This window comes from Kogia breviceps, chromosome 20 (assembly GCF_026419965.1).
Source record: "Kogia breviceps isolate mKogBre1 chromosome 20, mKogBre1 haplotype 1, whole genome shotgun sequence".
Taxonomy (NCBI): Eukaryota; Metazoa; Chordata; class Mammalia; order Artiodactyla; family Physeteridae; genus Kogia; species Kogia breviceps.
Genome location: NC_081329.1, coordinates 27,226,417 through 27,250,608, shown reverse-complemented (window position 1 = coordinate 27,250,608; position 24,192 = coordinate 27,226,417). Strand labels below are relative to the sequence as shown.

At 39.6% G+C, this 24,192-nt stretch overlaps 1 protein-coding gene and 1 long non-coding RNA gene across 5 annotated transcripts in view; one reads left to right on the top strand and one right to left on the bottom strand.

Annotated features, from left to right (window-relative positions):
- Positions 1-22,691, bottom strand: part of DDHD2 (DDHD domain containing 2) — a 27,185-nt gene extending 4,494 nt beyond the window's left edge. For 2 of the 4 annotated variants that reach the window (XM_059049221.2, XM_067022578.1), the window contains exons 1-16: positions 22,408-22,691; positions 20,933-21,160; positions 19,923-20,113; positions 19,036-19,125; positions 18,355-18,475; positions 17,115-17,204; positions 16,027-16,162; positions 13,789-13,997; positions 13,436-13,503; positions 12,635-12,757; positions 11,676-11,771; positions 10,502-10,630; positions 10,239-10,394; positions 9,650-9,752; positions 9,339-9,509; positions 8,470-8,632 (exon numbers count right to left, since the gene is read on the bottom strand). In XM_059049221.2, the coding sequence (XP_058905204.1) occupies positions 8,470-8,632; positions 9,339-9,509; positions 9,650-9,752; positions 10,239-10,394; positions 10,502-10,630; positions 11,676-11,771; positions 12,635-12,757; positions 13,436-13,503; positions 13,789-13,997; positions 16,027-16,162; positions 17,115-17,204; positions 18,355-18,475; positions 19,036-19,125; positions 19,923-20,113; positions 20,933-21,152 (2,066 nt within the window). In that variant the 5' untranslated portion in view covers positions 21,153-21,160; positions 22,408-22,691. The remainder of the gene's footprint in view (positions 1-8,469; positions 8,633-9,338; positions 9,510-9,649; positions 9,753-10,238; positions 10,395-10,501; positions 10,631-11,675; positions 11,772-12,634; positions 12,758-13,435; positions 13,504-13,788; positions 13,998-16,026; positions 16,163-17,114; positions 17,205-18,354; positions 18,476-19,035; positions 19,126-19,922; positions 20,114-20,932; positions 21,161-22,407) is intronic. The other 2 variants (XM_067022579.1, XM_067022580.1) reach the window with 1 other exon arrangement.
- LOC136793331 (uncharacterized) lies at positions 22,553-24,192 on the top strand. Its single transcript, XR_010838506.1, has 3 exons — positions 22,553-22,613; positions 22,931-23,119; positions 23,857-24,192. It is a non-coding gene; the product is annotated as an uncharacterized lncRNA (long non-coding RNA).

Below are 24,192 nucleotides of genomic sequence, written 5' to 3'. Positions count from 1 at the left end.
AAATCTAAGTATGACACAAATTCCAGAAGCCAAAAAAGGAAAACATAAATTTGACTACATAAAAATCAAAACTTCTACTTAGCAAAGATTAATGTACACAATGTCAAAGACAAACTGGGGGAAAGGTATTTACAACTCATATCACCGATTTATCAATTAGAAAAAGACCAAAATTTCAATTTAAAAGAGAATGAAGGGTATAGATAACTCCCCAAAAAGAAAATTAAAATGGTCCTTAAATATATGTCAACCTTATTCATAATAGGAGGGCCATACGAATTACAGAGTGCATGATACATACGCTGAAAACCACAAAACACTGCTGAGAGAAACTAAAGACCAAAATACACTGAGAGACAACTGCGTTCATGGGTCAGAAGACTCAGCATTATTAAGATGTCAGTTCTTCCCCCAAATTGATCTATAGATAAAATGCAATCACAATCAAAATCCCTAAAAAGCTTTTTGGCTGAAATTAACAAGTTCATTCTACAATATATATGGAAATGCAGAGGACCTACAATACCTGAAATAACTACGAATAGCAACAACAAAGACGAAGGACTCACGATACCTAATTTTAAATAAGCCTTTACTATAAAGCTACAGCAATCAGGACAGTGTTTTATTGGCATAAGGGCAGACAAACAGATCAGTGGAACAAAACAGAGCCAAGGCAATTCACCAGTTTCTCCACCTGAATAAAACTTTTCAACAAATGTTGCTAGAACAGGAAAACCACGTGCAAAGCAGTGAACCGCAATCCTTTGCTCACACCATCTTTAAAAATTAACTCAATCAAAATGGATCACAGAGCTAAATGTAAAAGCTAAAACGACAACTTCTAAAACAAAGGAGAAACCTCAATGACACTGGATTTGGCAAAGATTTCTGAAATATGTCAGAAAAGCACAAACATCAGTAAAATGGACTTCATCAAAATAAAACACTGTGCTTCAAAACCTACTTGCTAGAAAAATGAAAACCAAACCACATCCTGAGGAAAAAAAGTGTATCTGAAAAGAACTTGTAACTAAAATGTAGAAAACTCTCAAAACTTAATAATGAAATAATCCAATTTTTTTAACGGGCAAAAGATTTCAACAGACAATTCACCAAAGAAGATACATGGATGGCAAGGGGGATCGACCAATGTGGCAGAGTTAAGGGGACATGGAACTCACCCCCCAAAAAACACATCAAAAGTACATCTATCTGTGGAATGGAAACTGGCAGAAAAACTCCTGTACAACCAAGGCTGTAAGAAAGATCCACATGTAATCGTTTAGGATGGGAAGAAAAGCAATCAGGTCGGGACCTGTGCCCCTGGGAGGGGGACTCAGAGGAAAAGGGAGAATGCACAGGCAGAGACCCACCCTGGGGAGTGAGCGGTGAGAGCCTCAGGTTGACCGCCCCCGTCCTGGGGTCCTAATCAGGGGAGACACGCCCCCTTGGCTAGCTGGAGGGCAGCAGGGCTGTGGGAGCTGTGCGGGCTGGCTCGCCCCCAGGCAGGGCGGAGAGTACAGTGGGAGGACTGCTCTAGTGGCTGCCAGGCCTCCCTCCCCGCCTGGGTGCACACCTCAGCCCCACTTGCTCATGACGATGCACCACTGCACAGCATCTAGGGCCGCCGTGACAGGGAGAAACACAGCCAAGGGACGCACGGGCAACCCGGGCCTGGGGCGGAGTCTGGGTGGGGTGTCAGCAGCCACTGTTGGCACTTACTCAAGCAGTGCATCAGAAGAGGTCCGGGACTCTGACGGCGGCCCCTACCCCGCAGCTTATGCCCCAACATACGCCAAGAGTCCACACAGGCCCCAGCTGCCCTGCAGTGTGGCCCCCTAACAAGACAGGGGAGGCCGGGGGCAGTGATCGACCATGAGGGGCAAAGGGGACACGCACCCAAGGCTGCACACGCCAGACAGCTCGGACCTCTGTCTGCAGAGAGCCCACATGGGCCCCACTTTTGTCTGCCCTCCCCAGCTCTGGGGCAAGGGTTCCAGTGCGGGGGCTGGGGCGGGGGGAAACACACCTAAAGGGAACAGAGCCAGCCTGGGCCAGACCCTCAGGGCTTTGGCTCCAGCAACTTAGAATCAGACCCTGTCCCCAACTGTATGGGGACAGCCACTGAGCAGAGGGGAAGTCCCGCTTCACACCCAGCTCCAGCTCCACCCCCTCTGTCCGTGTCATCAAATCCTGCACTCCCATCAAAGGCACTGGGCACACAGTCTGTATAAGGATGCTCCCACAGAAGAATACCCCTTTCAGGGGCTTCCCTGGTGGCGCAGTGGTTGCGAGTCCGCCTGCCGATGCAGGGGACGCGGGTTCGTGCCCCGGTCTGGGAACATCCCACATGCCGCGGAGCGGCTGGGCCCGTGAGCCATGGCCGCTGAGCCTGCGCGTCTGGAGCCTGTGCTCTGCAACAGGAGAGGCCACAGCAGTGAGAGGCCTGCGTACCGCAAGAAATTAAAAAAAAAAAAAAAAAAAATACCCCTTTCAGACCACAATAGGTAACTGTTTCACCTAAATTCATAGTGACAGAAAAAGTTAAACAAAATGAAAAGGCAGACAACTGCTCTCAATTGAAACAGCAAGAGAAAACCCATGAAAAAATAAATAATGAAACAGAAATAAACAATTTACCAGACAAAGAATTCAGAACACAGTTAATTAAAAAATTTTAACTGAATTAGGGAAAAGAACAAATGAACATAGAATTTTAACAAGGAACTAGAATGTATAAAAAAGACCCAATCAGAAATGAAGAATTCAATAGCTACAATAAAAAACACACTAAAAGGACTGAATAGCAGACTCAGCGACACAGAACACATAAGTGATCTGAAACATAGAATAATGGAAATCACCCAGTCAGAACAGCAAAAAGAAAAGAGAGGTTTTAAAAACTGAAAAACGGTATGAGATCTCCGGGCTAACATTAAATGTATCCACATTCACATCATAGGGGTCTCAGAACGAGAAGAGAGCGAGCAGGGCATCGAAAATGTATTTGAGGAAATTGTGGCTGAAAACTTCCCAAACCTGAAGTAAAACAAATATCCAGGAACAGGAAGCACAGAGGGTCCCAAACAAGATGAACCCAAGCAAACTCACACCAAGACATAATTAAAATGGCAAAAGGTAAAGAGAGGCTTCTGAAGGCAGCAAGAAAAAAAAGAGAGTCATATACAAGGGAATCCCCATAAGGCTATCGGTTGATTTCCCTGCAGAAACCTTGCAGGCCAGAAGGGAGCGGCAGGATATATTCAAAGTCCTGAAAGGGGAAAACCTGCAACCCAGGGTACTCTGCCCAACGCGATTATCATTTAGAATTGAAGAAGAGAGAAAGAACTGCTCAGACAAGCAAAAACTGAAACAGTTCATCAATACTAAACCTACTCTAAAGGAAATGTCAAAGGGTCTTCTCTAAGTGGAAAAGAAGTAAGAACCTGTAGAAAAGGGAAAATCCCAATAGAAAAGGCAAATACATAGTAAGGACGGAGGATCAACCACTTAAATAAGACAGTATGAAGATTAAAAGACAAAAAACTGTAAAAGCAACTATAACTATAATAAACAGTTAAGGGATAAACGTGAAGATGTGAAATATAACATCAAAACCACAAAATGCAGGGGAGGGGAGTAAAAAAATGTAGGTTGTTTAGAATATGTTTGAACTTAAATGACTGCCAGTTTAACACAAGTAGATATATGTCAACATATAAGAACCCCATGGTAATCACAAATCAAAAAACTACAACATATACACACAAAAGTAAGGAACACAAGCATACTGCTAAATAAAATCATTAAACCACAAAGGAAGAAAAAAAGAAGACATGAATACAGAAGAACTACAAAAACAACCGGAAAACAAGTAATAAAATGGCAATAAGTACCCACCTATCAATAATTACTTTAAGTGTCAATGGACTAAATGCTCCAATCAAAAGACACAGGGTGGGGCTTCCCTGGTGGCGCAGCGGTTAAGAATCCGCCTGCCAATGCAGGGGACATGGGTTCGAGCCCTAGTCCGGGAAGATCCCATGTGCCATGGAGCAACTAAGCCCACGTGCCACAACTACTGAGCCTGCACTCTAGAGCCCGCAAGCCACAACTACTGAAGCCCGCGTGCCTAGAGCCCATGCTCCGCAACAAGAGAAGCCAAAGCAATGAGAAGCCTACGCACAGCAACGAAGACCCAATGCAGCCAAAAATAAATAATTTTTAAAAAGACACAGGGTGGGTGACTGGACAAAAAAACAAGACCCATCTATATGCTGCCTCCAGGAAGACTCATGTCAGAGCTAAAGACACACACAGGCTGAAAATAAGGGAATGGAAAAAGATATCTCCCATAAATGGAAATAGAAAGAAAGCAGGGGCAGCAATATTCCTATCAGACAAAATAGACTTTAAAACGAAGGTTATAACAAAAGACAAAGGAGGGCATCCTATAATGATAAAGGGATCAATGCGAGAACAGGATATAACATTTGTTACCATATATGCATCCAAGACAGGAGCAGCTAAATATATACAGCAAACACTAACAGACATAAGAGGAGAAACTGACAATAGTACAGTAATAGTAGGAGACTTTAACATTCTCTTTTCATCAATGGAAAGATCATCCAGACAGAAAATCAATAAGGCAACAGTGGCCTTAAATGACACAATAGACTAATTGGACATAATAGATATCTACAGGACATTACATTCCAAAACAGCAGAATACACATTTTTTCCAAGTGCACATGAAATGTTCTCCAGGACAGATCACATGTTAGGCCACAAAACAAGTCTCAACAAATTTCAGAGGATAGAAATTATATCAAGCTTTTTTCCAACCACAATGGTATGAAACTAGAAATCAATTACAGAAAGAAAAATGGGAAAAGAACAAACACATGGAGACTAAATGACATGCTACTAAAAAATGATGGGTCAATAAAGAAATCAAAGAGGAACTCAGAAAATACCTTGAGACAAATAAAAATGGAAACACAACTCTCCAAAATCTACGGGATGCAGCAAAAGCAGATTTAAGAGGGAAGTTTATAGTGATACAGGCCTTCCTCAAGAAATAAGAAAAATCTCAAACAAACCTACTACCTAAGGGAATTAGAAAAAGAAGAACAAAGCCCAAAGTCAGAAGGAAGGAACTAATAAAGATCAGAGAAGGAAATAAATAAAATAGAGATTAAAAAAAGCAATAGAAAAGATTAATGAAAATGAGAGCTGTTTTTTTGAAAAGATAAACAAAAAGGATAAACCTTTAGCCAGGCTCACCAAGAAGAAAAGAGAGAGGACCCAAATAAACAAAATAAGAAATGAAAGTGGAGAAATTACAACTGATACCACAGAGATATAAAAAAATCATAAAAGGATACTATGAACAGTTATATGCCAACAAATTGGACAACCTAGAAGAAATGGACAAATTTCTAGAAACATAAAAATTGCCAAGACTGAATCAAGAAGAAACAGACCATTTAAACAGACCAAACACTAGTGAAATTAAATTTGTAATTTAAAAAAACTCTCAGGAAACAGAAGTCCAGGACTGACTTCACAGGGGAATTCTAGCAAACATACAAAGAAGAGCTAACACCTATCCTCCTTAAACTATTCTAAAAAACTGAACAGGAGGAAATACTCCCAAATTCATTCTACGAGGCCACCATTATCCTGATACCCAAACCAGACCAATACAGTATAAAAAAAGAAAATCACAGGCCAATATCTTTGATGAATATAAATGCACAACTCCTCAACAAAATATTAGCAAACTGAATCCAACAATATAAAAAAAGAATCATAATGCATAATGATCAAGTGGGATTTATTCCAGGGACACAAGGATGGTTCAACATTCACAAATCAATCAATGTGATATATACCACATCAACGAAAGAAAGGACAAAAACCACACGATCACCTTAATGGACACAGAAATAGCATTTAATAAAATTCAACATCCATTCTTGATAAAAACGCTCATCGAAGTTGATATAGAGGGAACATATCTCAACATAACAAAGGCCATTTATGACAAACCCACAGCTAACATCATATGCAACAATGAAAAGCTGAAAGCCTTTCCTCCAAATTCAGGAACAAGACAAAGATGCCTCATGTTGCCCCTTCTATTTAACATAGTATTGGAAGTCCTAGCCACAGTAATCAGACAAAAAAAAAAAAAAAAAAGAAAGGAAAGGAGAAAAAAAAAAGAAAGGCATCCAAATTGGAAGGGAGGGAGTAAAACTGTCACTATTTGCAGATAGCATGATACTTTATATAGAAAACCCTAAAGCCTCCACCAAAAAACTGTTAGAATAAATGAATTCAGTAAAGTTGCAGGATACAAGATTAATATACAGAAATCTATTGCTTTTCTATACGCTAATGATGAACTATCAGAAAGAGAAAGTAGAAAAAAAATCCCATTTAAAATTACATCAAAAAGAATAAAATACCCTAGGATAAACTTAACCAAGTAGGTGAAAAACCTACATTCTGAAAATTATAAAACACTGATGAAGGAAACTGAAGATGATACAAAGAAATGGAAAGATATCCTATGCTCTTGGAATGGAAGAATTAATATTGTTAAAATGGCCGTACTATCCAAAGCAATCTACAGACTTAATGAGATCCCTACTAAAAAAATACCCATGACATTTTTCACAGAACTAGAACAAATAATCCTAAAATCTATATAGAATCACAAAAGACCCCATACTGCCAAAACAGTCTTGAGAAAAAAAGAACAACTCTGGAGATATCACCCTCCCTGACTTCAGACCATATTACAAAGCTACAGTTATCAAGACAGATTAGTACTGGCACAAAAACAGACACATAGACCAACGGAGCAGAATAAAGAGCCCAGAAATAAACCCATACACCTATGGTTAATTAATCTATGACAAAGGAGGCAAGAATGCAAAATGGAGAAAAGACAGTTTCTTTGACAAGTGGTGCTGGGAAAACTGGACAGCTACATGAGATTAGAAAATTTCTGCACACCATTTACAAAAATAAACTCAAAATGGATGAAAGACCTAAATGTAAGACTGGAAACCATAAACCCCCTAGGAGAGAACATAGGCAGAACACTCTTTGACATAAATCACAGCAATATTTTTTTGGATCTGTCTCCTAAGGCAAAAAAATAAAAGCAAAAATAAACAAATGGGACCTAATTAAACGTAAAAGCTTTTACACAGCAAAGGAAACCATCAACAAAGTGAAAGGAAAAGCTACTGAATGGGAGAAAATATTTGCAAATGATATTAGTGATAAGGGGTTAATATCCAAAATATATAAACAGCTCATAAAACTCAATATCAAAAAAACAATAACAACAAATACCCCAATCAGAAAATGGGCAGGAGACCTGAATAGACATTTTTCCAAGAAAGACACATAAATGGATAACAGGTACATGAAAAGATGCTCAACATCACTAAGCATCAGAGAAATGCAAATCAAAACCACAATGAGATACCACCTCACACCTGTCAGAACGGCTGTCATCAAAAGGAACACAAATAAACACTGGCGAGGATGTGGAGAAACGGGAATGCTTGTCCACTGTTGGTGGGAATGTGAAATAATGCAGCCACTGTGGAAGACAGTATGGAGGCTCCTCAAAAAAATAAAAATAGAACCACCATATAATCCAGCAATTCCACTCCCGGGTATATATCCAGAAAAAACGAAAACACTAACTTGAAAAGATACACACACCCCAATGTTCATAGCAGCACTATTCACAATAACTAAGATATGGAAGCAACCTACGTGTCCAGCAACAGACAAATGAATAAAGAAAATGTGGTATATATTACAATGGAATAATACTCAGCCATAAAAAAGATGGAATTCTGCCATTTGCAGCAATGTGGATGGACCTAAAGAATATTACACTTCGTGAAATAAGTCTTAATTGTTTCACAGATATTTGATAGATGTAAAAAAAGGAGGATAGGCCAGTGTACATTTGGGATTAGAATGATTTCTTGTTCAGACAATTACAAAACAGCACACTCATGTCATATGAAGAAATCTTAACAAACAATTAAGACCAAAAAAAACTCCGAAACAAACACTTAGGGGCTTCCTTGGTGGCGCAGTGGTTAAGAATACTCCTGCCAATGCAGGGGACACGGGTTCGAGCCCTGGTCCGAGAAGATCCCACATGCCGCGGAGTAACTAAGCCCGTGTGCCACAACTACTGAGCCCGTGAGCCACAACTACTGAAGCCCGCACGCCTAGAGCCCGTGCTCTGCAGCAAGAGAAGCCACCGCAACGAGAAGCCCATGACAGCAATGAAGAGTAGCCCCCGCTCGCCGCAACTAAAGAAAGACCACACGCAACAACGAGGACCCAACGTAGCCAAAAATAAAATAAATAAGTTAATTAATTTTAAAAAAAGATAGACTTAAAGCAACAAACACTTACCAGTAGCATAGATGACTTTGTAAAGCAAATAAATACTCATTAAAACTTTCAATGGGCTTCTCCTGTAGCACATAGTCGATGCGCTGGCCTCCATTCAGCATTCCCACATGGATGGGGGGCGCTTCTTGTTTAACCGCCACAAGGTTCTCTTCTGTGCTGACATCTGGATACAGAAGAACCATAATAAGAATATAAAAGCGTCCAGCCCTCCAAGGTTGTCCTTACTTTTCCTCAGGCTCCAGCTTTACCATAGGATGAGCTACCCTGCTCAGAAATCTCTCTCTCATTTTCCTCCTCTCAATCCCCTTTAAAGCTTCTCCCTCAAGGCACACTGATTTTATCCAATCCCTTTTTTCCTTCCTGTACCTTTAATGGCTAATTCCATTTGCCTTTGGTTTACAAACTAAATGCAAACAGGGTTAGAACTCCTTAGGCAATTGAAAACTAAAGCAAAAGAATGCAATATTAACTGTGAAATTAAGAGCAAAAGTGTCCTAGCTAGTCCCCAGCCAGGAAAATAAAACCAACCCATGAATACACAGACATTCCCCTGTAAAAGCAAGGTTCTTCACAGTGTAGGCTCTGAGCATCACTGCCACAGTGCCCAAGTGGGGAATGTTTTCAAGCCTCATTACTAGATGCTCAGCTTCTCTTGACATCTTCCCTCACAAATAATGTTTTTCCAAAATTTGTGGCTATTAGATGACAGAAAACACCAGCAGAGCTGAAGGCCCATTAGGACTCATAGTATTGGTCCTAAACAATAAAAAGGAGAAAGTAAGAAGACCCTGGGAGAATAAGAACCAGACACCATGGAGTCCCTCTTATCTGGCCTGGTGCAGGAAATCAATAGGTACAGTGTCACTGACCACTAGGCTTCTCTGAACTTGATTCAGGTTCTGCTTCAGTTTCTTCTGCAGTTTCTGAAGCTTGTAAGGCAGGGTATGGAGCTCTGGTAAAAGACTTCCAGGCCATCCGCAGCGAACCTAGCAAGTTGTTCTTAAGGTCCATGCTCATCCTGGTCAAGCCCTCTCTCAGTTCTGAAACATATGTGAAAAAGAACATTGCATGGTTTACAGAGGTAAAAGGGTTCACCACAGCTAAACAAAGTGAATGAGGTCCAGGCAGTGTGCACTGACCAGAAGGTCTAGAATTATCAGGTTCTATACTCAAGACTTACCTAAGTGCATCCGCTTCCTGCCTTTATGATGCGGGATCAGCATTGGCTCAAATTCTACTCCTGGGACCACCATTGGTTCAATCCTATAGGCCACAGGATCAAACTACATAGGAAAAATAATAGCTACATATACCTCTGCTGAAGGAAGATAATGACAGTCTCAGGAGCTATGTATCAGGCAAGAATAATTATAAGCTCTTTTTTTTTTTTTTTTTTTTTTTTTTGAGGTTCACGGGCCTCTCACCACTGTGGCCTCTCCCGCTGCGGAGCGCAGGCTCAGCGGCCACGGCTCACAGGCCCAGCCGCTCGGCGGCATGTGGGATCTTCCCGGACCGGGACACGAACCCGCGTCCCCTGCATCGGCAGGCGGACTCTCAACCACTGCGCCACCAGGGAAGCCCAAGCTCATTTTTTTTTAATGTAGTTGTTCTGCCCCATCACTTCCAGATTCATATTATTATAAATTATCTCATTACTACAGAATAATATAGAAAAAAGTAAATCAACACAACAGAATATTGTGTTGTGTCCCTCTTTACCAATAAGCCCTAATATTCAGGTAAAACCACAAGAGCTGTCCAATGCTTACAGGGTGATAAATATTGAAGAAACCTTTGCATGTTGGAAATTTGTAGTTGGGGTCAATTCTTTTTAGGCCTCGGACAGTAAGGAACATTCCAATGGGAGATCCAAAGGCAAAGAATATTTCTGGTTTATAGATGAGCCGGGGGTATTTTACAGGCACCTGGAAGGAGGAAATAAAAGCATCTCTCATTAATAACAAAAGTTACACCTGTTCCTACCACACCGATGGCAAACAATAAAATGACCAAAGAGAATTAGCACTGTTACCTGCCCAATGCCCACATCCAGATGCTCATCGTTTCCAGTACTATTCGTACTACTGCAGAACTCCGATTCTCTGGGGATGTTCGACATATTCGCCCCTGCAGGTGATTGCGGGGTTGGTCTATTAATACCCTAAAGAATAAAAAATAGTTCTGTGGAGCTGCTATGTACTGAAAATATCCAAAGGAATATACAGTTTTCTACTGGTTTAAAAGGATGCTTGGAAAGGTTTTGAAATAGCAGTCAACAATTTTAAGAAGAATCTCTCAGAGAACAAGATACAGCTGATGAAAACAAGAGTTGCCTTAAATTATGAATTGATATCCCTACATGCTCTGAAATAATAAAAGCTGTACAAAGCCATCTGGGTAGCAGTTGAAGCTTTAGGCAGCCATCATGAGAGAAAACGACAGCAGAGCACTGTGGAATGAATGTTGGGGATTGCTGAGGAGTTCAATGAAGTGCTAAGCCTTTCTGATCGAAGCAAGTAGCATGTCTCTATCAGCCTTAAATCAGAACTGAGCAACCTGCTAAAAGGTTGAAAAATAATTAACTAGACTATGGAAAGGAATCAGTGGCCAAAAATGCTCAATGCAGAAGCACTGTTACAACACGGTTATACCTTGAACACATTATACTAAGTGAAAGGAGCCAGTCACAAAAGGCCACATATTGTACGACTCCATTTATATGAAATATCCAGAATAAGAAAATACATGAAGACAGGAAATAGATCAGTGGTTCACAGGAGGGAGGAATGGGGAGTGCCTGCTAATGAATATGATGTTTCTTTTTGCGGTGATGGAAATGTTCTGGAATTAGATAGTGGTAATGGTTATGAAACTCTGCAAATATACTAAAACCCACTGAATTGTACATTTTAAAAGGCTGAATTTTATGGTATGTGTTGTGGATTATATTTCAATAAAGCAGTTACAAAACCAACAAAAAAAAAAAGGAAAAAAATTGAATGGTGGAAGTCCAGGGGAGATAAGACTTCTGAAGCTAGTAACACTTTTAAAGATATCAATAAAGTAAATGTGTTTAATTTCTGAAAAGAGAGCCAAAGGTCAATTTTAAAAATTGCTTAGCTCCCTATACTAAACACCTCACAAAGCACAAGGATACAAGGAAGTCAAAAGACTGTTTAATCCTACAAGCTATATTAAGCACATACCATTGAATTTTTTCTGGTCCTTAAGTAGTTTAGTATCTTCTTTCTTGGTCCTAAGGGAATTCCCATTTCCTGAAGATCTTTGTCTGTACATAAAACCTAAGCATAAAAAATCAAATATCTTCCTTATTTCTAGGCAAAATAAAATCAATTAACTGTCCTAAAAATAACTAAGTAAATGCCGTGTTCTCTGAGAGGAATAAGGCCTAAACACTCTGTTGTTCTTTGCTTTGCATGACTAGGACTCCCTAGTGGTAACAAAAACAAATAAACAAGCAAATATCCACAGTAGAGCTCTAGAAAGTATAACAGAAAATAAGAGTTGGAGAAGTTAGTGGTCATTTATTCCTGCTCTCACGTTTTCAGAGCTGTGCTGTGTTTTAGTCTTTACTCGATTGCTATTAACATGGCTCCTCGGAACTCTGAACCTCCACAAAGCAAAGATCACTTTATATGATAAAAAGCACACAAATAAGGCTAAAGAGCATTACTAATGATAACGAAGTATTTATGACTAAAATGTTTCTAAAGGGCAGGCTCTTAGCAAGCAGTACGATGAAAAGAAGCAATAAAAATACTGAAAATGGGGAACTTCCCTGGTGGCGCAGTGGTTAAGAATCCACCCGCCAATGCAGGGGACACGGGTTTGATCCCTGGCCCGGGAAGATCCCACATGCCACGGAGCAACTAAGCCCATGGGCCACAAGTACTGAGCCTGCGCTCTAGAGCCCACCAGCCACAGCTACTGAAGCCCACACGCCTAGAGCCCACAATCCACAACAAGAGAAACCACCACAATGAGAAGCCTGTGCACCGCAACCAAGAGCAGCCCCGCTCTCTGCAACTAGAGGAAGCCCGCGCACAGCAACGAAGACCCAATGCAGCCAAAAATAAATAAATAAATTTATTTTAAAAAATACTGAAAATGGTAATAGTGCAAAGTTTTAAAAGATTATTTTTACCAGAGCTTCCTTATCTACTTTCTCCTTCTCAAAGATACTAAAGAATTCAGAGAGCTGAAGTTTCTTCAAATCTTCCTCCAGTGTTGGTATGTCTCCTTGATCCATGAAAATACTTGGCAAATCCTAAAAATTAAATTGTAAAGCTCGTATTCTCTAAATTCATTCAGATTTTTATATTACTTTGCAATAAAGGAAAGTACTATGTTAGATATCCACAGAGACCTATCTTAACTTTGAATAAATTGTAATTTATATGAAATATAAATTAAGATGTGATCTTTAAGTTTTTGCAGTCAGCTGAAACCTAATATGTTTTTAAATAAATGAATGAGTGAATGAATATCAAAGTATTCTTAATCATCATTAATAAAGCCTTCCCTGAGCTCTTATTAATGTTTAAGGATGGCTTTCAAACAGAATTTCTATAAACTATATCAATTTGCATCCAATTCACTCATTTCCTCATATGCAAATTCCATTTCAACTCAATGATTCTATAATACTAATAACAGATCAGTAGTGCATATTTATTTTTTTTTTTTTTTTTTTTTTTTAGTAGTGCATATTTATAATGAAAAAATAAGGTACCTATAATTATTTTAGAATGTGGCAAATATTTGTAGAAGCATACTACTATCTTGCTTCTATCATCCAAGAATGACAGAGATAATTACAAGTCTGTTAAAATTAAAATAAATGTAAATATTATGGTATGAGACTAAGCGAGAAACAAAAAGCCTAAAATCTAAAAATGCTTACTAAGAAAGCATACAAAAGAACCTATCTGAACATCTAAATTACCTTTTTACTGTCAACATCCCCCAAAGAATCTTTCTGATTTGTTAGGATATCGAACAATATAAGTGAACCTACAAGTAAAACAGAAGAAAGAAGGGACAATTTCGAAGCATTAGCACTAAATAGCTGTCTTTTATACAAAAGAAGTAATAAGCCAATTACCCATGAAGCAAAATCTATGAAGTAGGGAGTCATTCTTTCCAATCCACCACCACCACCCTTCCAACCCCTTCCAAATTCTTTATCACAGACCTGTTCTAGACCTCTGAATCTGATACTGATAAAAGACACTGTACTTCAAAAACAGGTATCCTTAAAAGGTTGATAGTCCTCTCTGGTCACACAGAATCCGTTACCTAAACTATGACCAGCGATGGATACGCCCCCTTTGAAATTCGGGTTCCTCTGCAGAAAAAGTACATATAACCGGTTCATTTCAGAAGCAACTGTGTCCACAATAGTCTGACAGTAGGTGGGGCTGTTGTAGAAGAAGACATCCAGAACCGTGTCATTGGTGAAGTGCCTTAGGCGGTTAATGCTGGGCAGAGTTATCCGCTGCAGATCTCTGAAAGCACAGAAGATATTTTAAGCAGAAAACCTAAATACATTCCATAGCCTCCTCTAAGTTATTATCCAAATTACACTTAGAAATTAAGATACAAGGGATAACTATCAATTTACAAGAAAGACAGGACAGACAGACATTTGTGATGAAGCCAAAGGGATGTGACCAGCAAAATTCAGAGTGTGAGAAACTGCAAGACAAAAAAACCCAGCCTCCTCAAGACATAAATTACAAGAAAATAAGAGACAGAAAGGTAATCAAGAGATTAAAGGAGACTTAAAAGACATCAACTAATTGCAATTAATGATCCCAGTTTAAACTATGTGTGTATGTGCATGTATATATATGTAGATGTATATATAAACCATGACATTTATTAGACAATTACAAATTCGAATACTGATTGTATATTTGCTGATATTAAGAATTTTTTTAGATGTGATAATGGTGTTATAGATATATTTTTAATCCTTAAAAGGAATATACAAGCTGAAACATTTAACAGATGAAATGATATGATGTCTAAGATTTTATCCAAAAGTAATAGAGTGGAGGGATGGGCGGTACACGGAAGATATCGATGGGGCAGAACTGGCCACGTGCTGAGGCTTGTTGGGCTGGGGAGTCATAATCAATACATGAAGATTCATTATATATGCTACTTTTGTGTACAAAGTTCTCTATAATAAAGTTTTTTAAAAGATACAAGAGGCTTTTCCTAGAATTCTCAGCATTAAGGGTTTTAGATCACAAGTCAGATCACAAATGGATCAGCTCTCTCTCTCTATGCTGAATTTCTAAAAGCTGAAAGAAGGTGAGACTGCCAGATGCCAAGGACAAACAGAACTAATATCTCGCAAAGGAAAACAATGTTGACGTAGTATAAATCAGCTTCCACATACAGCTTTCTCAAAGCTCGCAGAAAGACTCCTCAAACCTTCAACATCTTCTGTAGTTTAGAGAGGGATATGTGCCCCTAGTAACCTCTTAGCATCAGCTCAAATATGAAAGAATGTGAACTCTGTACACCTAGTAAAAGCACCACCACATGGAGCATTTGGCACGTGGAATATGCTCAAATCATAGGGTATTAAGAACTGACAGACACGGAATCAGAAAAGCCATTTCCAAGACCAGCATGGAAACAATGCTACTTCCTTTATCTACCAGAGAAGCATCTCCTAGCTCTATCCTAGAACTCTATTATGAACATCTTTCTGGCGAGCCCACAGCTGAATATCCTTAATGTAAGGCAACCTTCTCTGACATTACCAAAAAGTTTACAAACAGAACTACTGAGCTTGTAACTTAAGAAAGCCATCACTTAAAAGTCATTGCACCGGGCTTCCCTGGTGGCACAGTGGTTGAGAGTCCACCTGTCAATGCAGAGCACACGGGTTTGTGCCCCGGTCCGGGAAGATCCCACATGCCGCGGAGCGGCTGGGCCCATGAGCCATGGCCGCTGAGCCTGTGCGTCCGCAACGGGAGAGGCCACAACAGTGAGAGGCCCGCGTAACACACACACACAAAAAAGTCATTGCACCAATTATAACTCAAGTTATAAACCCCAATAATTTAATATTTGGGAATTTCCTTTTTTCCCCAAATTTGGACAAATATTATCTAAATGTGATCAAAAAGGAACAACAAAATACTTTGTGCATCTTGAGGTAGGTTGGCTTTTGACATCTTAAGATGGAGATGCTTATACACTATGGGGAGAAAGCAACATTTGGCTTTATGCTAAAGAAATAATAAAGCTGTAATAGTAAACACTAATGAGCCAGTAAAACATCCTGGAAGAAGATACACACAACACCCCACTCCTAACCCGAGCTAGTTAAACACAGGGATTGGTCCGCACTTAATAATGTATCTCTAAGAAAAAGACACAGAAGTACAAAAAGTTTTCTGTTGAACAAAATTTTATATATACAATCAGCTATAGCAGAAATGTTCCTAAGCATATCAGTGATCAGAAAACATTACAATCACAGTTAGCAACTCAAAGGTGTAAAGTACTACTCACACATCCACACCAGTGGAATGCAAAGGACTGTGCCAGTTGACTGGGAGAAATTCTACCCTCCCGATCTGCTGATTTTCTTGGGCTTTCTTAAAATGCGTCTGCAGCAGGTTCAAAGAAACACTGCGAAAATCATTAACTAGAAAAGAAAATTAACTATGCATTAATGGTGAAGCGATCAATTTGTAGAGTGAGGATGCAACAGATCTTATAATTATACTACATCCACCTATATTTGCTCATAGCACCTATTGACTCGAGTCAAAAGTAGAGTGAGTATTCAAGAAAAAATTAACAGTGCATGTAGGAAAATACATCCCCTTAATATAGAACTGCCGTTACTATACAAAACATTTTTATATATAAAAAAAAATCACACAGCAACTTCAAAACTTCTGCCGTGTCAAGTGACCGTTTCAATTTTTTTTAAAAAAACCACTTGACTATGTCAATTGGCCTTGCAGTCAGGTTCCTATCCTAACTTTCTGGTTCTTATAAACAACCTTTACCCAACATTTTAAATTAAAAAAAAATACACTGCTGTTTGGAATTCATATTGTGTCGATCTTAACCTTCTAGGAGCTTTATGTTTAGAAGCATTAGCCATTAGGATCAGACTCCCAAATTAGGGCAGTTAGACTATGAATACTACCTTTCAAAGTCAAGTTATATTAATGACCTAAATATTCCAATTAGAATATCATAAGGTTTATCACGGTATGAATTACAAAAATGGTTGAAGCTTCTGTTATTCATTTAAACTATATTATCTTCATGGTCATATATTTATGGTTCCCTTTAAATTTAGAATGGTTATAAACAGGACCATCACATCATACAACAATTTTATAAGACTTGAGGGCTTATTCACTCAAGAATTATTAGTTAAGAATATAAACCTATTAGCCTAAGGAATTTACTAGCACTTTAGATCTAAGCTGGGAAGCTTGACTACCTTGCCACCTGTCTTTAGCTCTCCAAATCTGATTATGCAGCTAAGACAACAGACTACAGACAACACTTTATCTCAGCTCACAGGAGCACTAACAGTCCCCTTACATGATCTAATAGGACATGCTTTGCAAACCTACCACACTGTACGATGCTTCGAAAGCGGAGATCACAGGCTGGTCCGATCCCATGGACTACAAAAACCAAGTGATCTATCTGTAAAGGTTCCCCTACGAGTGAAATTACAAAGAAAAATTACTCTATATAACTAGCCATGTATTCTAAAAATCAAACATTCACAATGGATAGATAATAGAAATGGGCAAGTTAAAATATGAGCAGATATTTTAAAAGACACAGATAGTCCCACATTTAACTACTTAGTAAAAATATAGTGATTTTACTTTGTTTCTAATTTATCTTGTAATAAGTCAGTGAAAAAATAGTCCAAGTTTTTAAACTTTTTATTTTGAAATAACTGCAATCTTATTGAAAACTTGAAAGAACAGTACAGACACTCTCATATACTTTTTACACAGATTCAACACTAACATTTACCCCATTTGCTGTATTTCTCTATGTGTATGTGTACTCACACACATTTATCTTTCTGAACCATTTGGGAGCAGGTTGCATACATTATCAGACGGCACATATCACATCTCTTTAACCCTTTAATATTTTATTAAGTATTTCCTAAGAATATGCTCTTATTTAACCACAGGGCAGTTACCAAATTCCAGTAATTTAATATTGACAGGATACTTTTACCTAATATTCTATTTTTATCAGTTGTACCAATAAAGTCTGGTATGTATTTGAAGCATGAAAATTTAAACTCATCTTTTCAAATTACAGTAAGTCTACGACTTTGTCCAAGAGACAAGCCATCCCCTCTGAAAGATGAAAGGAATTTTATAATCCAGTTAAATATATTATAAAACCAACCATAAATGACCCTAGCTAGAGAGCAACGGATAACCATCAAGGTCCTACTGAAAAACAGATTTCCCTGGTTGAAAACCTCCTGAAAACCTTCAGGAGTCACCAGGAATAAATTAATAATCAAGCAGGTGGAATCACACTTCTTAGAATTAGGACTAAATCAGTTCATTTGTACTTAGTGACCTCCTGATTAGTACTGTAAAATTTTATCCATCCCACCATATATACTTAGCAACTTTAAAAGAGATTTTTAAATCTCTATTAAGATTCTTAGTAGATGAAGTAATGCTAATCTTAACTTAGAATAAGCCCATTTGATTAAAGGCCATTTTTAAGCCTTGACATAATCTAAAGCCATAGAGAAAGACCACGATTTAAGTCATAAACAAATAAGTATATCAGAAGATAAGAAAAAAAACGAATGATTAACATTACCACAATGAATGTCAACAGAGATGTTCTCAACCCCTCTCTTCACTGTTCGAGGTCGGCCCTGCTCAGTGGGTGTTGAACCCCATTCATCAGACCCTGCGAGTGGCTGGTAATGTACCATAAGCTTAAATAAAAAATATCAGAGCAATAAACATACTCTACATTAAAGACACTTCTATTTATACATTCTGAGGGGTAGGAACGGGTCTTTTAAAACATAACACATAGTCAAATATCAACTGGAGTTTTGATATGCAACTCCTACAGCTTGAAATGAGAATCCTGAAAATACATTAGGGTAATGTTGTACACTTTAAATATCTTACTATTTTGTCAATTATACCTCAGTAAAGCTAAAAAAAAAAAAAAGGAAAATGAAAATTCATCAGGCTAACAGATCTTTCAACCATACCCTACACATGGAAGAGGTGCCCACATAACGTGTCAGTGATTTTCTAAATCTACAGTGACATAATTTTCCCTAAGAAAATTTCTGTGTAAGAGTTGAACGAGGAAATGACGGTAGGAGCCAAAGCTTCAAGTTTCATAACTGTGAATGCAATATAAAAATGTCCAAAGTTTATCCTACGTAGAATCCCCAGAAAAAGAAACCAATTAAGCTCTTCTTACTAATGCAATTAACCTTTAATTCCAATGTTAAAGAAGAGCATTAGTTTGCTTTACCTTTGGATTGTGCAATATAATAACTTCTCTGTTGGGAGACTCCAGTTTCTTTTTCCATTCATCCAGAGTTACAGCAAGCATGTAAGTTTCCTTAAAAGAAAACACATTTCATTAGATTTCTGTAATGGTTTTTCTATTAAAACTGAACTTTTTTACAAGAATACTGCTAGATAAACAATTACAATAAGAATATCTTACTCTAATTTATAAAATTTATTTTATTTCTCTTAAAATGAGAACAGGTACTAGTATAGAACAAAGAAAAAATAATCACTTCTACTTCTATCATCTAGACTGGAGATAATCACTGTACACATTTTGATATATTTCTTTCAATAATGTTAATGCATGTATATTATCCATAAAATGAGGATTACATTACATATAAAGTTCTTTCTCTTGATTTATCAAATTTATTTTAAAATTCTTTTAAGATTACAATAATAGTACAGGACAAAGGAAAAAACTCAGTCCCAATTCCATCATCAAGACTAGAAATAATCATTGTTCACATTTTGATATATTTTGTTCAATAATATTAATATCCTACTCCAATTTAAAGCAAATTTCAGAATATTTTCAGAGCAAGAAAAATAAAGGGCAAAAAAGACCAATTCTGTGGTCACAGTTTAAATATTCACAAAGATCACCATTAGAGAAAAAAAAATTTAATTTAAATACATAAGTTTCCATAGTATTTAAAAATTTGAAAATAAAACTACTTTATCCTGAAACTAACTTGCAAAAAGAAATGCTATGAACTGTGATGCAAATAGAACCAAACTCTTTCTGTAAATTCACAGAATAAGTAACAAGAGGAAGAAAAGATTATGAAATCAGAGAAGAGCACAGTGAAGAAAATGAGTAAAAAAGGGTCACAGGAATACCTCTAACACTTGGCTGAAGCTCTCCGAGTACGGAACATACTTATTATCTTTGTCTCCCTTGTAAAACCAGGTACAGCGCCTCACTTCCGATGCTGGCTCATCCCAGTATACGGCGTACCGCATCCTCTCCCCCAAATGAACATCGTATCTGCCCCCATCAGTGGGCACAACTCTCCTATCACAGTCTTTTCCTATCAGAAGAGGATAGGGGAAAAGAAGTACATAGTATAGCAAAATAAAGCTCCCCAAATACAACTATGAGTTCTGCTCTCCATAATGTTATAAAACACACGAATGATCTGTTTCTTCTTGGCTAAACTACTTTATAAACCATCAAAATCATTCTTGGTTTTAATGAAACATGAAAAAAATAATACCCAACGCTGTTTTGTTCTTTTTCTGAGGAGAGATAGGAGTGTCCCTTAAAAAAAAAAATGTATACAAGAAAGCTTTTCTGAATTTTTTGTTTAAGGGACCAAAAGATAAATTAATGACCATCATGATGATAAAGTAGTAACCAGCATCATTGTTTCCAAAAAAGAAGAAAAAACAAGAGAAAAATGAAAGAATTCATTCTTTTGCAATGTGACACTACCCACACCACACTCTTCATAAACAGAAACTGAAACATAAGAAACATTATTGGTTAACTATGTAGGAATTACAATAGGTACTGTTTTCAAAATACAGACCAAATTCTTGAATATTATAAAAATTGGCTGGATAGTAATGCAGAACTTCTATACAAAAGTGCTATAGGATGTTATAAAGCAGAAACTAAGACACCATTGTAGAGCAATTATACTCCAATAAAGATGTTAAAAAGAAAAGATTATTAAGTAAAATTTGGAAAGTATAAAAAATGTAAAGCAAAAAAAAATGCTATGAGACAACTAGAAAAAAATCTAAAATTTACTCCTAATAGCACTCACTATAAGGACTTTTATATTATAGTTTTAGAGAAATGACAGTAAGTCCTTGTCTGTTACAAGTCATAGCTTTCACCCTACCAGAGCCGTATGCCTCTTCCAGCTGCTGTGAATCCTGAGAGTTGAAAGGAATCCATGTCTCCTTAGAATCTATTATCTTACAATAAAACCAATGAGGAGAAACGGGTTCGTACAAACTGCCAGCATCCATGTCTATTAGCTCAAAGGAACTACATGAGTTTGGTGACGGGGATGGATCTGACTGGGACAATTGTTCCTCGTGTGATTCCACTGATGACATTTCTTTCTCTAAAAGACAAAAGAAAACTATCAATAAAATTTCCTTCTATTAACAGTGTAATTGTTCACACACACAAAACTGGTCATTTTTAAGGAGTCATTTCTGAAAAAAATCTAAGGGGGCTACATAATTTAAAACAGAAATAACATAAATTAACAGCTTTTTTTGTTTTTTGGGGTTCTTTTTTTTTTTTTTTTTTTTGAGGAAGGAGGCTTAAACAAAACGCTTCTTATAGTTAGACCAACCACTTTGCACTGATCTCCCAATCCTCTCAGAAAACTGCACGGTTTTAATTAAACAAAACTGGAATCACAAGAAACACATGGTCGAAATCTTGCCTGCAAAAAAATTTTACCCCAATTTCCAATCTAAGTCTGGTCCCAAGGCAAAAACGCGTACTCCGTCTTAGTAACACCTGGTTTTAGGCTCCAGGTCCTTGTCATTACACATTTACATGACTACTGGAATCACAATATTGAAAATAAAACTATTCACTTAAGAACCAGTCACTTTTTATCAATGCTTGAAGGGTGCTTAAGTAGAGACTATGGTACAAATTGTGAAAACGCGAACCCTCGCTTGGGGCCACTGTGCGCACGCGCGCACGCACTCGCACCATCCAGGTCTCAGACGAAAAGTAACAAGTGACCTCAAAAGCCTCCTTCCCTCAAGGAAGACCGTGACCTGTGTGTTTCCGCCCCTTTAACACTCGCAGAGACTAACACTGCAGACGTCAAAAGTAAACCCAGGCTCCTCGGAGGGGCGCAGGCAAGACCGTCGCTATCTCAGCACCGAGCGCAGCGGGACCGCAAACACCCGGCCTCCCTCGGAGCGGACGCTCTCAAGCTTCCTCCACTTTATCTTTTTTCCCAGCACGAATTTACCTCCGCCACTTTGCGTGTCCCTTCTCCCCACGACCCCGGGCCTCCTGCAGCCCAGGTCTGGGACCTCAGGGTTCGCGGACGCCCCTCCCCGTCCCGCGTCCAGCCCCGCAGAGAGGAGGTGAGCGTGGATGAAAACGAGGTAATTTCCCGGTGCCTTCGGGCACGGTCGATGTAAAAGGAGCCCTGGCCGCGACCCTGTAACCGAGGTCACCCCCACCCCCCCAGGGCTGGTCCTCCCAGCCCCCCTTCCCTACCCCGGGCATCGCCTCCTCCTTCGCCCCTGGCATCTCCATCCCGCAGTGCCTCCCACCCGCACGCCGGTCGGAGCCCTGGGCCCTGCCGCCGCCCCCAACGCGCCGCCGCAGACTCACCTGGCAGCCCCGCAGCCTTTCAACTTCTCCTACCTCCGCTGAGTGGGCTACGACATATCCCCCGCGGAGGCCTTCCCCGCGAGTCCAGGAGGGGCGGGGCGGAGCAGAGCAGGGCGGAGCTTGCGGACCTGCCGGGCTCGCTCCCAACACAGGGCTCCGCCGCGCTCCCAGCTGGCAAGTAGCGGGCCGGGCTGCCGAGATCAAAGGTGAGGTGACGGGGACCGCTGCATGGAGGAAACTGTTGGGGCGTGGAGGCCCGCAAGGGCGCTGGCGGGAAGTGTCGCGAGAGGTGGAGGGAATCGCGCGAGATGTGCTCCTCGGAGCGGGCTGGAGGTCGGAGCGCTGGGCACGCGGGTGTTGCTGGCGGCGCGCCCTCCGCTCGGTACCCGCGCGCGGGGTCTGGGTGCGAGGCCTCAGGTATTTAGAAGGCAGGGATGGGGAATAAGACGTTATAGGTGGGGAACGTTTCAAATAGCAGTGAAAGCAAGGTTCTTCAAGATGACCCAGTCTCCCCAGTTAATAGATGGGAAAACAGACCTCTGACTCGGTGCTACCCTGCAACCCTGCTCATGGGCCGGGATGGTGCGGGGACGCCGGGATGCCATGCCCCTAGTGAGAAGTAGGACAGGCGCTGGCGGCAGCTGCGTCTATCCAGACCTCCACTTCTGGGTGCTGAGAACGGATACCATTGGTATTTGCAAGGGAACAAAAGGTAATCTCTGGGTCTTTGCCCCTCTCCTTTGCGTTTATTGGGATTTAGAAGCTGCCCAAAAGATATATCTTTAAAAGATGTAGAGGTGAGCTTGGCAGGATTCACAAGCCGCAAGAGGGTTGAAGATGAGATATTTTTGTCCAAACAAGATGACATAACTGATGTCAAGAGGTTAAAAGAATTTCCCAAGTAGTAGCCCTGCCAGCTCTCCTATTTAGTTTTCTGGAAGACTTCAATTCCTTCGGGCATGCAATAAAATACTTTCCTATTTTCAAACTAGATTATAGGGCAAGGGTTCAGGGAATGTTTTTCAGTCTTGTTATTTCTTCAAAAGCTGAGAAAAAGGAAACTAAAAGGGATTTTTTTATAACAGATTCTCTTACAGTTTAAGAGCCACACACAATTATCCACAAGTTTACTTACACCTGCTCCTCAAATTTATAACACCTGAATAGCTTCTGTTCTTTGCAGATGAAAGGGAGCAGGACCCTACGGTCCCTGCCCCCTCACCCCATGTCCTCAGCCTGCCTTTTGTCTGTGGAAAAACTTTAGCCAAAGAATAACTTTAATCAGAGAAGTGAGAAAATGCAGAAACAAAGGAAAACAGTCAAAGGAGACCAGATAATAGTTCAGTCATTAAGCATAGTCAAGGACCTTCAGTCCCTCCTGAAGGGCTATAGGTAATATTCTGAGCCGTATCCTGTGAGCTGTCTTACAGATACTGAAATCCCCACCAGGTGGAAGAAGTTAAGTACATGATGACCAGGCTGTAGCCGTGACATAAGCTGCCACAATTCCAAAAACTGGCCTCAAAGAAATGGAAACCCTGGAACTAAAGATTAACTGTTCTTAAAACAACCAAGATGACGCTGATCAGACCACCGCATTACTGGTTTCAAGATGGCTGTCAGAAGTGACTGTGCTGTTCTGCTCCCACCTATGCAGCCCTGAAACTCCCCTTTAAAAGCCCCTGGCCCCTGAGAGCAATCGGGAGTTGGTTCTCGGACAGGAGTCCACCCTCTCCCCCGGTTGCCAGCCTCCGAAATAAAGCAACCTTTCCTTTCCTACCAACA